Source organism: Galleria mellonella, unplaced genomic scaffold (genome assembly GCF_026898425.1).
Source record: "Galleria mellonella isolate WM207_F2 unplaced genomic scaffold, CSIRO_AGI_GalMel_v1 utg146, whole genome shotgun sequence".
Classification (NCBI taxonomy): Eukaryota; Metazoa; Arthropoda; class Insecta; order Lepidoptera; family Pyralidae; genus Galleria; species Galleria mellonella.
In genome coordinates, this window is record NW_026441999.1 from 6716590 (window position 1) to 6731339 (window position 14750).

Below are 14750 nucleotides of genomic sequence, written 5' to 3' on the forward strand. Positions count from 1 at the left end.
CAAGCAACCCAAGGGTGTATTGTATTTTATTTATGCTAATCTTTCATTTAAACCATGTCTCATTTAGAAGTTTCACATTTGCAGAATTCAGCGGTGGGATCTTAGGCTATAAGGACATTAAAATAATCACCATGTTTCCACGCCACTGCAGTCACAGATATCCCCTTCCTTTTCTCTTTGAAGACAATAACTGTAACAAAAGAGGAATAATTGTAAAATTTGTGAAAATGTAATAAATTCATATACCTACATTATACATCAAGCCGTGTAGGTCCTCGACATAGAATAGGACAGCTCTTTCTTTCCCGTATGTATAGTTAGAGGCGACTAAGGGAGCTTATGGTGGAAGGATGGGCAGCAGCGGCCCAGCTTAAAACATCACTAAAAGCCACACTGCGGTTGCCAACTCGACTGCCAAACGTGACAACTACTTGTAAAACAGCCCTTCATCGTCATATCAGCCATATTGTCAAACGCAGTTAGGATGTTAGCGATGTTTTAAGTGGGACGCTGCTGTCCATCCTAGTTCTGTTATGCTTCCTCGCCTAAGTCGCGTCTTACGACACCCACTATTTACATTTTAATAGCATGAATATAAAATAAGTATGAAAATCTTAGATTATATAGATTATCTGATTATTTTAAATATATTTATTATAAAAATTTAACCTTACAGCGTACTTTCACCTTTATAATGAGTAATAAATATATATTATGGCAACATTATACACGCGGCATATAACTGTTGAGAAAATTTAATAATGATAAATTGATGACATGTGTACTAAAAGGTACTAATTGAAAGATTTCAGAACTTGTTCTTAGTACTAAACATGTTTTAATGGGTGATAATGGAATGGTAACCCCACCCGCGCTATCGGTATACACCGGCGGGGCACCAGTGAGGGATGATAGATGAGGATAAAGCAGATCAGTTAGCCCATCGTGACGAATTCAACAAGAATTGTGCACGATGGTTTCCAGGGGGAACCACGTGGAGGTCGACCTGATAGGGCATATTGCTAGCAATATCGAACTCCATTGCTAATAATCCCTTTCCCCCCATTAAACATGTTGCAAATGTCAATCTTCTGTCTGTCAATATAAGTGCCAAGACTGGGAGAAGGGATTGTTAGTAGTGGAGGTCTAATTTTCCCATTACTAGCAATACACCCTATCAGGTCGAACTCCACGCGGTTCCCCCTGGAAATCATCGTGGTTAATTCTAGTGAAATTCGTCACGACAGGCCAAATGACCTGCTTTCATCCTCACCTATCACCACTCACTGGTGCCCCATCGGTGTATACCGATAGTGCAGGCGGGATTACCATTTCATTATCACCTATTAAAGTGACAAGACTCGACATTTCGAACTTTAATGAAGAGGCTCAAAAGAACTTGTATCCAGAGCCGTGAAACATACATAAAAACATAGCATGGATATAAAACTTGTCTACCTTATAAAGAAACATTTGTATGAAGACACGCTATATACTCAAAGATAGACAAATACACTAGTAAAAGTTGCATAATTATGATAAGGCGGCATTATTGTTAAATGTATATTAAAAAGCTTAAAGATTTATGTCCTACATTCCTTGGTTACTACAATGAGTTATGGCGATAACAGACACTCACCGCATTCAAATTCAGAACACAAAAAAAGTAAATTTATCTAATTCGACACGTAACAAGTAGGTTTTAACTCGCTTGAAAAAAAAAAAGCAGTCTTCTATCACACGTACACCGAACATCTTGGTAGATAAACGAATTGTAAACTTAAATATCGTGGCTCAACAAAAAAAGCCGACTTACTTTAATTGTGACAAAACCTACTCAATCAAATATTACGTGCGAGCACGTCGACGGTACTTATTCGATGTTCCATTACGAAGAACAGAATTCGCTAAGCAGGCTCCCCTATCTCTTGCATTGAAACTACTCAATGATATTTTGAGCCAGTATCCGCAATTGGATGTATTTGCCTCCAACTTGCTGGAGTTTCGTCGGGTGACCACAGAGTATTTGTGTTCAGACGTTTTTGTTTAAGTCTTTTTATATTATTCTTGTTATATATGTGTAACATTCCTTTTTTTATATGTTGTTGTATTCATGCTTTCCTGGGTGGGCGTATTGGAAGATTGTAAGGCTCACCCAGTGGATGTAATAAATAAATAAATAAATTAATTAATTAATCTACTCAATCGATTTATCATAAAATTTTCTTTGGATAAAATCTATAAGTATATCCTTGAAGGTTTCAAATAAAAAAATATTTAAATTAAGAACGCAAAATCGTGTTCCAAATTCAATTGTTACAAACAAATTTGGCTTCGCAAGAAGTGTTTTTTTTTTATGCTACACTACAAAAAAAAAATTTGGCTCTCTTATAATCGTTTCAGTTTTTATAAAATTAATAGAGGACTACTAGATAATATAAAATAGTTTTTATCACACTTAGAATGATAATGTGATAGTCCATTTGATGGAAAGTGGTAAACCACGTCTATAGACATGAACAGTACCGTGAACATCACAAAATATAGTGTGATGCTGGATGATCTGGTATGGGTTTTTAATGGATGATAATGGAATGGTAACCCTGCACGCGCTAATGATGTACACTGACGGGGCACCAGTGAGGGATGATACACAAGAATGAAAAGGTAGGTCAGTTAGCCCATTCTGGTTTTTTTTACACTACAATTATACACTGGGAATTCAACATGAGTCGGAGGATCGACCTGACAGGGCATTTTGCTAGCAATGGGACTGGTAGTTCACGTTACTAATGCAATCCCTTCCCCTCAAGGTCTGTTATGGGTTACAACATAGTAGCAAATTAAAATATATGGATGGCATAATGGCATAACATAGCCATAAAAAAATATAAACGAACAAATAATTAATAATGGTGTTGATAAAAAAAAAAAAGAAATTAATCCAATTTCAACCGAATCGTGCCCGTTTAAACTTAACAACTTTAATACAGAACTCTTTAAATACTTAACTGCATAAGTGCTATAATAACTTAACTCGTTTTCCATTACGTAAATAGTGAGAGGTAATAAATAACGCCTATACATATTATTTATTCATTAAATACGGACATTGTAGATAAATCAAACGGAATCGGCCATATTGATATTACGTAAATGTTTGTATCAAAATAAAGTAAAATAATAAAAGAGGAAACTAAATTGGATTTCTAGCACGAATCTAATAGAAATATGTTGATATAAAGTAGATATAGTAGCTATAATATAGTCTTGCATGCATGCATGAACCGACTCCATTCGTGGCAAAATAAATTATTTGGATTTAAAAATTCCAGTTATTTTAAATTAAAAACCACACTACTGAAAACTAGGGGGGAAAGAGATTGGGCGACCTCCACGCGGTTCCCCCTGGAAACCATCTTGATTGTTTTTTCATAAATTCTTCACTATGGGCCAATTGACCTGCTTCATCATCACCTATACTACTACTATGTTACTATTCCATTATCATCCATTTAAAAAAAATACTGCAACTGAAATTGATAAAATTTCAACGGGATCAAACTGGAAGTATATACTTTCAGATAAAAAAATCCAGATCGATTTACAGAACTGCTAGAGTTATGAGGTCATAAAAGTAAAAAAAAAAAAACATAAAATTGAGAAATCATCTTTATGAAGTCGTTTGAAAAAGACATTTTTATTTGACATTCTTATCGTGACTTTTTTTTTTATAAATTAAAATAAACAATCAAAATCCAGATTTATTTACACTTTATGGTGCACCATTTTTAAAATAGTAAATACATTTAACTGTAATAAGAAATGATACAAAAGGCGGCCTTATTAAGCAATCTCTTCCACACAGCCTTTGGGTAGAGGAAAAGGTAGGTGGCGCACTATTATATATAAACAAATATATATGCATATATATATATATATATATATATATATATATATATATATATATATATATATATATAGAGATCCACCGACAAGAGCGCCAAGAGCTCAGTTCTTAAATGGATATATATATATATATATATATATATATATATATATATACACAAATAAATACATACATAAACATACAAAATCCAGATGTAACTGGTCAGGTATTTAGGTCAGGTGACTCAGGACCGTTCTTTATGGCAGTCTATGGGGTAGGCTTATGTCCAGCAGTGGACGGATAATGATGGTGATCATACTTTCTTGACTTAGAGCTTATTTATAGTTAGATATTTTTTATTTATTCACTTATTTTACACACAAAAAATTGACCTTTTCGTCATCTTTTAACAACCCATTAAATGTATAATAAATTAGCTAGAACCTAGACCGCAAATAAACGAAGGGAAATTGTGGTTTTTAGAAAGTGAGAAAATTAATGCAATTTCAACATCCATTTTTGGAATACTAGACGTATTTCATGGCTTCGTCCGCGTATATCAGTATGTAAAGTATTATATATTCTCGCTTAGTTAACCTATTCGGGCACCAAATTTCGTTCAAATCCATTTAATAGTTTTTGCTAGAAAGAGTAACAAATCCATCTTCAATTTTTTTTTTATTAATTTTTTAATTATTACTTAAACGGGTAATTCTAAAAATATAATCATTATCTTCCTACCCTTATTTATTTTATTTATTTATTTATTTAACTCTTTATTGCATAACATGATTTGTTAAAACAATTTTCAATACGTATAGTGTAGTACAAAAGGCGGTCTTATTGCTAAGCAATCTCTTCCAGACAACCTTTGGGTAGAAAGAATTAAAGCATAAATAGGTAGGTGGCGCGTTAAAAAAGATAGATTTGTAAAAAATAATATCTGTGACAGCATAGTCATATACATATACATACATAAATAAACACATACAACCAAACATATACATATATATACATACACATTATTATTATTCCTTATCCCAATCATTTAGTGTCGGCGTAATATGATTTTATCCATATTACAAAAAGATTTGGTTTTTAGTTTTACGACCGGCCGCCTGCCTGACGTCAACCCTCTTTGGTAACGGGAAAGGGATTGTTAGCAATGGAGTTTGACAGCCCCACTGCTAGCAATATGCCCTATTAGGTCGACCTCCACGTGGTTCCCCCTAGAAACCATCGTAAACAATTCATGTTGAATTCGTCACGATGGGCCAACTGACCTGCTTCATCCTCACCTATCATCCTTCACTGGCGCCCCGCCAGCGTATCCCGATAGCGCAGGCGGGGTTACCATTCCATTATCACCCATTAAAAAAAACCCTCTTTGGTAATATTATTTTAAAATAGATATTTTAAGTCGTGAATGTCGTAATTGATTATTTAAATGTAATTCATATATATATTTATATATATATGAATAATATTACAATATGCATAATATGTAAATGTATGTAAATATATTTATTTATATATCATTATTTGCATCTGTTTTATTAAGGTGTTTTTCTTTTTTTATTAGTTACACTTCTTGCGCCAATAGCTACCGTCTTTTTACCGGAAGAGATTACTTTAGAGGTTTGTTTGAATCGAAGCATTTGGCGTTCCATTGTTTCTGCCTACCCTAATGGGAGACAGGCGTGACAGATACAGATATGTATGTATGTAGATTACTTTAGCTCCTTTTGTACTTCATAACTATAATATAGATTATCAGTGTTTTGCTCTTTTGAGGGCAAAACAATAAATAGAGTTGTGACCATTTTGTGTTATTTTGGCACACGCATGAAAAAAGAAAACTGTTGCTTGTTTTATATATATGTATATATTTTTTATATATGCATTATTTTATCTCTTTAATGTATTTTTTTTAATGGGTGATAATGGTACGGTAACCCCGTCTGCGCTATCGGTATACAATGGCTGGCACCATAATAGATGATTAATGAGGATGAAAGCAGGTCAGTTAGCCCATCCTGACGAATTCAACTAGAATTAGCCACGATGGTTTCCAGGGGGAACCATGCGTGGAGTTCGACCTGACAGGGTATATTGCTAATAATGGGACTATTTGACCCTATTACTAACAATCCCTTTCCCCCCTCTCTTTAATATATATGTCTGTTATTATCTGTGTGCTGTAAGTAATGCATATATCTATCTATCTACACACAAAGAATAATATATGTACATAATAATAATAATAATAATAATATATATAAAGCCGAAACCGAGAAAAAGAGAAAATATCTCGACCTGACTCCCGAGGTGACCGAAATGTGGAGGATGACGTCCACCGAAATCATTCCAATCGTTATGTCGGTGAACGGTCTTATCCCAACCAGTCTGGAACAACATCTCAGACGGTTGGGATTCCGAGGCGGCTCACTCCCGGGAAAGATGCAGAAAGCGGTACAAGCAAAGATTTTGCCCGCATTGTACGCCGGTTTCTCTCCCTGGGGCCTTGAACCCCGGCCTACTGTGCTTCTGCCGGGGGTCAGTTGCCATCTCCTCTCCTTAAGAGGGGAGGTGAGAATTTTTATAAAGTTTAAAAAATATATATAATATATTACTCTATAAATGGTATAATATAAGTAAATAAATATTTTTTTCAGAGACATTTTGAAATAGAGCTTTCTTTAACTGATTTTTTTTTATCTAAAAATAAAATTATGTAAAATATAAACAATTACAATAATATGTAACCTAATGAATATGTAGACATATTATAAAATTTAAAGAGAATATCACAAATTAATAACACCTAAAAAACAGTAGCCGCATAACACCATTGTTACTGTCTCTCACTCGGTTGCGTAAACTATAAAAGTTGTCAGTTTGTCTAATTAGAACTTTTGTTACATACAATTCAAAATGGCCGAACAATGTACAATTATTATTTTTAACACGGCAATCCTCTCGCTGCTTTCAAATTGTGTTGTAAGTGATAAATCAAAAGATAGATGTGTGAAGTTAATCTCGAATTAGAAAAAGTATCTGCGGGTCTAACATGAAATGAAATACCGAAATTTTGGACTCAATTTCGTGTTTTTGTTTATACCAAAATTGGACCAATAAATGGAGTTTAACATTTCGTTCGTCATACATCCTATCATAAAAGTCCAAAGGAACAATATTTTAACATTTTTAATATTTCCAAACGGCATGTATTATGTAATTTTAACATCAAATTTGTGTTTCGTTTGGCTCCGAAATTTCGGAAAACATTTCATGGTAGACCCTCTGGATTGACTTACGTGTATTATCTGAATTAGTTTTGACTAATTAATGTACGTAAGGCAATTGGTTAATTTTTAATTAAAAGATATATATATATATATATATATATATATATACAACTTAGAATGGCAAACAAGCTGACGGCCCACCTGATGGAAAGTGGTAACCGTCGCCTATAGACATGAGCAGTACCGTGGACATAACAGAGTATACTGTTTCACCCATGATACCCCCCATCCGTTGCCATTCCTAAGGACTCAGGTGTTATTCCTCTGTACCCAGTAAATTCACGCCATATCCCACCCTTCAAACCGAAACACAGCCATGCAAATACAACTGCTTCACGGTTGAAACACGAATGGGACAGAGGTACCCAAGCAATCGACTTTTGTACAAAGTCTCCCTCTGGTTTGAATATAAAAGTTTTAATAATAAAAATACCTGTCTATAAATATAGATAGACCTCAAATGCATTGCAGGAAGTGAGTGGACGCAGCTGGCTGAAGACCATTCTTTATGGCAGTCTATGGGGGTGACGATGAAAGCAGGTCAGTTAGTCCACCGTGACAAATTTCCACTAGAATTAACCACGATGATTTTCAGGGGGAACCATATCGTGGTCGACTTGATAGGGTGTATTGCTAACAATGGATCAGTTAGACACCATTATTAACAATCCCTTTCCTTTCAGTCTATGAGGGAGGTATAGGTTCAGCAGTGGACAGATAATTGCTGAGTTTCGTGTCCTATTTTGACGTTGACTAAAATTGCGTTCCATATAGGCAATGACGGTAATGAAAAAATGCTTGAATAGAATAAAAACTTGAAATGAAGTGGGGTTGCAGGATAAGTATAACATATTGGTCCCCAGGAATGGTAACGCATGAGGGGTATCATGGGGGTATCAGTATACTCTGTGATGTCCATAATACTGTTTATGTTTATAAGACGATTATCACTTACCATCAGGTGAGCCGTCAGCTTGTTTATCATTCCAAGTTTAGTAAAACTCCCCTTTTTAAAGTCGGTTAAACATATGATTTATAATAACTTTCGGCTATGTATCACCGATCGGTATATGTATAGACCACACTAGGAAATAAATGTATGATAAATAATGTTACGTTACGGAACACACAACTCGGTTGCTACGTCTGTTAACTTCCGTCGGCGCCGATTCTATATTAATAGGGTTGTCGCTGTCGATTTTTTGTAATAATAAAAATACATATATATATATATATATATATATATATATATATATATATATATATATATATATATATATATATATATTTATAGGGCTAATCTAAATAATAGAAAAGTAACTACAATCCATCTGATGGTAAACAGGTAATGTGGTCTAAAAGTAAAGGTCATATGTACCACTCCACGCCTCGCTTAAATGTCGAAGGATTGTAGGTAAAAATTAATTACTATCAGACTGAGATTTAATACAATAATAAATGCAAAAATAAATAATTACGTAGCAATCCTCAATCAGTTTTGTACATCGCCATATTGATAATGCAATCAAATTCAAATTTGAATTATATTTTATTTTTATGTAAAAAAATACAATAGACGAGTGTTTGCACATTCTATTTAGCTGTATTTGTATTCTCAATTGTGCGCAGAATTATTGAAAAATTTCATATTCAAATGCTAAAAATTAAATTATAGTTGTATAAAAAACATATCAGTACCATGTTACTTTATAAATAAACTAGCGACCCGCCCCGACTTCGCACGGGTGCACACTTCATCTCATCACATTGGAAATATCTAAAATTATAAGTGTTTCTCTACTATATTATACATATAAACCTTTCTCTTTAATTACTTTATCTATTAAAAAAAAAACGCTTCAAAATCAGTTGCGTAGTTTTAAAGATTTAAGCGTACATAGGGACGGACAGACAGCGACACAATCGGGACTTAACGCGATGAAAAAAGTTTATAGTATATATATATATATATATATATATATATATATATATATATATATATCCGGTAATGAATGGATAACCTTGAAACATCTTATAGTTCAACTTATGGCCGTCCTAAAAAAATACGAAACAAAATATATCATAAGTAGTATCTTTGTTATCTTTATTACACCCTGTATAAGTATGTAAGTACTACTGTATCTACATATCTCAAGTCCTGATTGTGTACTTAAAATATGTGTAAACAACGCAAATGTTTAAAATAAACTAATTAATGACAACCCTAATGACATAGCATGCGGCGTTCACATCAATCTAGTGCGATTTTTTATTGCATTTGCTAAAACCGTTTCACACATTTTGCTAATGAAAACGAAATTATTATATATATAATAAATAAAAAGAAATATTTATTTACACTAGTGGTCGCCCAGTGGTCGAAATTCGACCATAACATATTGTGGGTGGGATATGGCGTGAATTTACTGGGTACAGAGGAATAACACCCGAGTCCTCAGGAATGGCAACGCATGGGGGGTATCATGGGCGAAACAGTATACTCTATTATGTCCATGGTACTACTCATGTCAATAGGCGACGGTTACCACTTTCCATCAGGTGGGCCGTCAGCTTGTTTGCCATTCTAAGTTGTATAAAAAAAAAATTGTAATAAATTAATTTATTATGCTTATGTTTGTCATTCAGTAAGACTATAGACAAATCATGTTAAAGACAAACAAATTTAATCTATTCTCAATTTGACCATAGACTTTAACAATAAATAAATGAGTTTATATGCGTATGTGAAATACATGTTAGTGTGTGCGTAATGTTTTTTTTTTATTGATTTAATGTATTTTTATGCGTAATTAAAAATAAAAATATTATTATAGCATTCTTCTCTTGCTCTATATAAACTATAAGTGTGCGAAATTTCATACTCTTCCGTCCGCACAATTTTTGTAAAAAGGAATACAAATTTTTTGCTTTACGTATTAATATATAGATTATTGGCAATCTTGTTGGTGTTTGATTCCCGCTCAAACAAAACAAACAGTGAAATACCTATAGAGATATAGAGATACAGAAATATATAACTATACTGTCTTATATACTGTCACCGCTATCAGCTTTTGGAGTAGAATCCCTGTAGATCTACGCAGAGCATCAAGTAAGGGTATTTTTAAAAGAAGACTTATTAATTATTTGTTGAGTCAACAAAACCAGCTCTAGTTACAGGTTACTCGAGAGTTATTATATCTCATAATGCTTATCGTTGTTTTAATTTATGTATATGTATGTATGTATTGTCGAATTGAGATAATTCCAAATGAAGACTAGGCTAAAATATCAATATTTTTTTTTTTATAAATTTAAATAGTTAAAGATAAAAAAATTTCTTAAGATCACTGGTAGGGTACCTAGGAGACTTGCTGCATTTCCACGCTGAATAGCAATGGAGATGTGTATATATATATATATATATATATATATATATATATATATATATATATATATATATCTATGTACTAATTTATCCATATATATTAAAAGTAATGTTTATGTATTATATGTGCATTTCTTATGTGTATATTATATTTATATTGTGTATTGCCTTAATGTGTTACTGTAATTGTCACATATTTTTCACCACATCTGCCCTTCATACGCTTTCTGTTTTTACCCAATGGTTAGCTGGTAGAGAATGCCATATGGCATTAAGCTCGCCATTTGTACAAAATTTTATTGTGCAATAAAGAATAGATAAATAAATAAATATAATGATTTTTGAGGCTTATATAACTAATACCTATATATTAATACATTCTAGTGACACTAATGGGGAAAGAGGGCTGTTTATAATGGGGTTTGACAGATTAGATTAGTTCGAAGCCTTTTGTTAATCGCTCGGTAGCGAAACTACGAAATTTTATACGTTTTATTTTTATTTTAAGGGCTATTACCTGCTAGACTAGCTGACCTGGCAAACATTGTTTTGGAACGTTGGATGGGCCACTCTTATCACCTAAGATTATATAAATAGATAACATTCTAGATCTATTCTTAGATCTACCGAGTATGCATAGAAAATTTCATCAAAATCGGTTAAGCCGTTTCGGAAAAGTATTGCAAGTAACACTGTGACACGAAAATTTTATATACATATTTATACCACTGAGATGGCAAACAAGCATTATGTCTATAGATTAGTAGGTATGTAGTATTTTTGTTAATTCCTCAGATAAAGCCGTGGGAAATAAACTGGTAAATATTCTAAGGTGAATGTTAAACATGTTTGCGCTTTAACTGGCGGCTTATCTGATGGAAAGTGGTAACTGTCTCCTATTTAAAAAAAAATAATTAAAAAATCGTGTAAAACACTCACGACATTAGTATAATGTTAAGTAAATAACTATTATTCAAGTATTTTTTTTTTTATACAACTTAGAATGGCAAACAAGCTGACGGCCCACCTGATGGAAAGTGGTAACCGTCGCCTATAGACATGAGTAGTACCATGCACATAACAGAGTATACTGTTTCGTCCATGATATCCCCCATGCGTTGCCATTCCTGAGGACTCAGGTGTTATTCCTCTGTACCCTGTAAATTCACACCAAGTCCCACCCTTCAAACCGAAACACAGCCATGCAAACACAACTGCTTCACGGTTGAAACACAATTTATTGCTACATATGTTATAATGCAATATGGTGTTCCTTTAAATAAATAAAAAAGAAAATAAATCAACCGACTTCGAAAAGGATGAGAACATCCTTTTGTATCATCCAATTCGGTTGTAATTTTTTTTTAAATTTGTCATCTCATAATTTCGTCAATTGTATACCGATTAGGTAATTTTTTTTTATGTGAAAGAATATTAATAGCAGATTGATCCAATAGAAATTTTATCAAAATCGGCCTAGTTAGTTTAATTTTTAGATCAAAATAACAACTAGTTTTGTTACAACTGAAGTCGGTTTTTGTGGGGCATAATATTTAAGTATTTCATTTATTTGCGGTTGCCAATCCGCCTGCTAAGCGTGGCAACTACTGGCAAAACCTCCAAATGGGAAGGCTTATGTTCAGCAGTGAACAGCTAGAGGCGGACATGATGATGATGATATTTAGTTTAGCCTCTGCCCCCACGTTGCACTTGTACATCTATTTTTTTTTTAAATATAATAAAATATGACTTTGTTTTTTTATAATGGGTGATAATGGTATGGTAACTGGGGAGACAGGGTTTGTTAGTAGTGGGATCCAACAGACCCATTACTAGCAATATACCCTAACAGGTCGACCTCCACGCGGTTCCCCCTGGAAACCATCGTGGTTAATTTTTGATGAATTCATCACGATGGGCTAACTGACCTGCCTTTTCATCCTCACCAATCATCCTTCACTGGTGCCCCGCCAGTGTATCCCGGTAGCGCAGGTGGGTATCGGTATACACTTGCGGGGCACCAGTAATAGATAACTGATGAGGATGAAAGCAGGTCAGTTAGCCCATTCTGACGAATTCTACTAGAATTAGCCACAATGGTTTCCAGGAGGAACCACGTGGAGGTCGATCTGACAGGGTATATTGCTAGTAATGGGACTATTTGACCCCATTACTAACAATCCCTTTCCCCCGCATATGGCTGTTGTTACTCTCTCATAATAATTAGAGCTATAGGATTTTTAAAGGTAATGACTAATATGTTACCTACGCGTGCGAAGCCGGGGCAGGTCGCTAGTATCTGATAATTGCACGTAAAGCGTGCCAATGTACCATTTAAGACAATATGCAGTTAACAAACACATATTAGCTCGTGGCGTGTTACATTATCCATTATATGCAATTACATGTGCATAATCTCATCAATGTAAGAGCAGAAAATGAGAGTAGATCGAAAGAAGATATATTATCTAAGGGGTACGACCCCGTAAATGTACTTTATGGAATGTGGTATTATTTCTATTGTCTTTGCCATAGATAAAACAAAGCTCCAGCATAAATGTTCCTTTGTATCATACTAACTTTTGCCCGTGCGAAGTCACGGGACCGGGATATGTTTACTGACCTGGGTATAATTAAATTGTCTTCCATAAAAAATAAAGGAGACAATCTGAACTATAAGAGGTAAGTAGAGACAGGTTTTTGGCATCAAGTATCTAAAACAGGTCACACATATTCTTTAAAAAAAAATTTGCGCGCCATTTTTTGGTGTTGCAATTCGATTAAAAAATCCCAAGATCTAGGTAGTAGATTGTTTTTAATTTTCTGACTTAGTAACCATTTTTAAATATACATGTACCTTAGATTATAATATGTAAATTTTGTAAACAAATTAATTATCATAATTTTTTTGATTATATTTTTAAATTTTTTCGATTTTTAAATAGAGATTTGCATTTGGTTGTATTCTTTATTATTATTTTTTAAATTTCTAGAAAATTCACATCTCCCCTCTTAAGGAGAGGAGATGGCAAACTAACCCCCTAACTATTATTATTTTTTTAAAAACATAATATTGAGAACCTGGGAAGTATTATGGTTTATCACACTGTCTCGTCTCTTGATAATTGCAGGTTCGATTTGGGCATGCTACAAATATTTCTATTCGTGAGAATACCAGTCCGTATTGGTCTAGACAATTTTTGTATATTACAGTATAGTTCTGTTTGTTTGTCGAAAAAAAATTGCTTAAAAGAATACTCAAAGCTCAAATTTTTTAATCATAAATTACTTACTCTACGAATTTTCTAACTTCACAGATTAAATATAACAAATCACGCACAACAAAAACAGATAAAATTAAATTCACTATCGATTAATTAATCTGTACCGTTCATATCGTGTCGATTTTTTTTTTCTACGCGGACGTAGAAATTCTTCGTATAATGCCACGGCGGTTGTCGTGTTCGCGCGCGTTTAGTCGACTGGCGCAAATCTAATCCACGCTTCCTTTCCAATCACAAATACGTAGTGGTAGGATGTATAGAAGAAATGCACTTAACTATAATATATTTTGCAATTAGTAAGCTTCTCATTTAATATCTTTGTTTACTGCTTTTGTCGTGTGTTACGTTAACCACGACGGCAACAGTCGACAAATGGATCTGACTGTCTCAATAGGAATTACAGTCGTGGGTAAATTTATTTCCGAGAAGCTGCTTTTTTGTGTCGGCGGTTACGCGACGTCTTCGGGTATCTTCAGCAACTTCAAACTGATTTTAATAATATTTTTTTTTAACTAAAATGAAAGATTTAGTCACAATTATTTTTTTATGAGATAATGTAATTGTATACCCGTTTACGTCATCGGTATTCGCTGTCAGGGCACCAGTGAGGGATGATAGATGAGAATGAATAAACAGGTCAGTTAGCCCATTGTGATGAATTCACTTGGAATAGAACACGGTAGATGCGGATGAAGTCGGATCAGTCCCTGAGTCCTAATCTATTTTTATCTATAAAAACATTACGTTTCTTAGGCGTAAAGCATATATTTGTTTATATTAATATTATAAAGAGGAAAGATTGGTTTGTTTGTTTGTAAGGGATAAACTCAAGAACGATTCTACCTAATAATATTTACCAGAGGGAGATGTTGTACAAAAGT

At 33.7% G+C, this 14750-nt stretch overlaps 1 protein-coding gene across 1 annotated transcript in view; it reads right to left on the bottom strand.

Moving 5' to 3' along the window:
* LOC128200042 (uncharacterized) overlaps positions 1-14041 on the bottom strand; it is a 29764-nt gene extending 15723 nt beyond the window's left edge. Inside the window, exons 1-2 of the mRNA XM_052892006.1 lie at positions 13879-14041; positions 131-190 (exon numbers count right to left, since the gene is read on the bottom strand). Of these exons, the coding sequence (XP_052747966.1) occupies positions 131-133 (3 nt within the window). The 5' untranslated portion in view covers positions 134-190; positions 13879-14041. The remainder of the gene's footprint in view (positions 1-130; positions 191-13878) is intronic.
* Between the last annotated feature and the right edge of the window lie 709 nt (positions 14042-14750).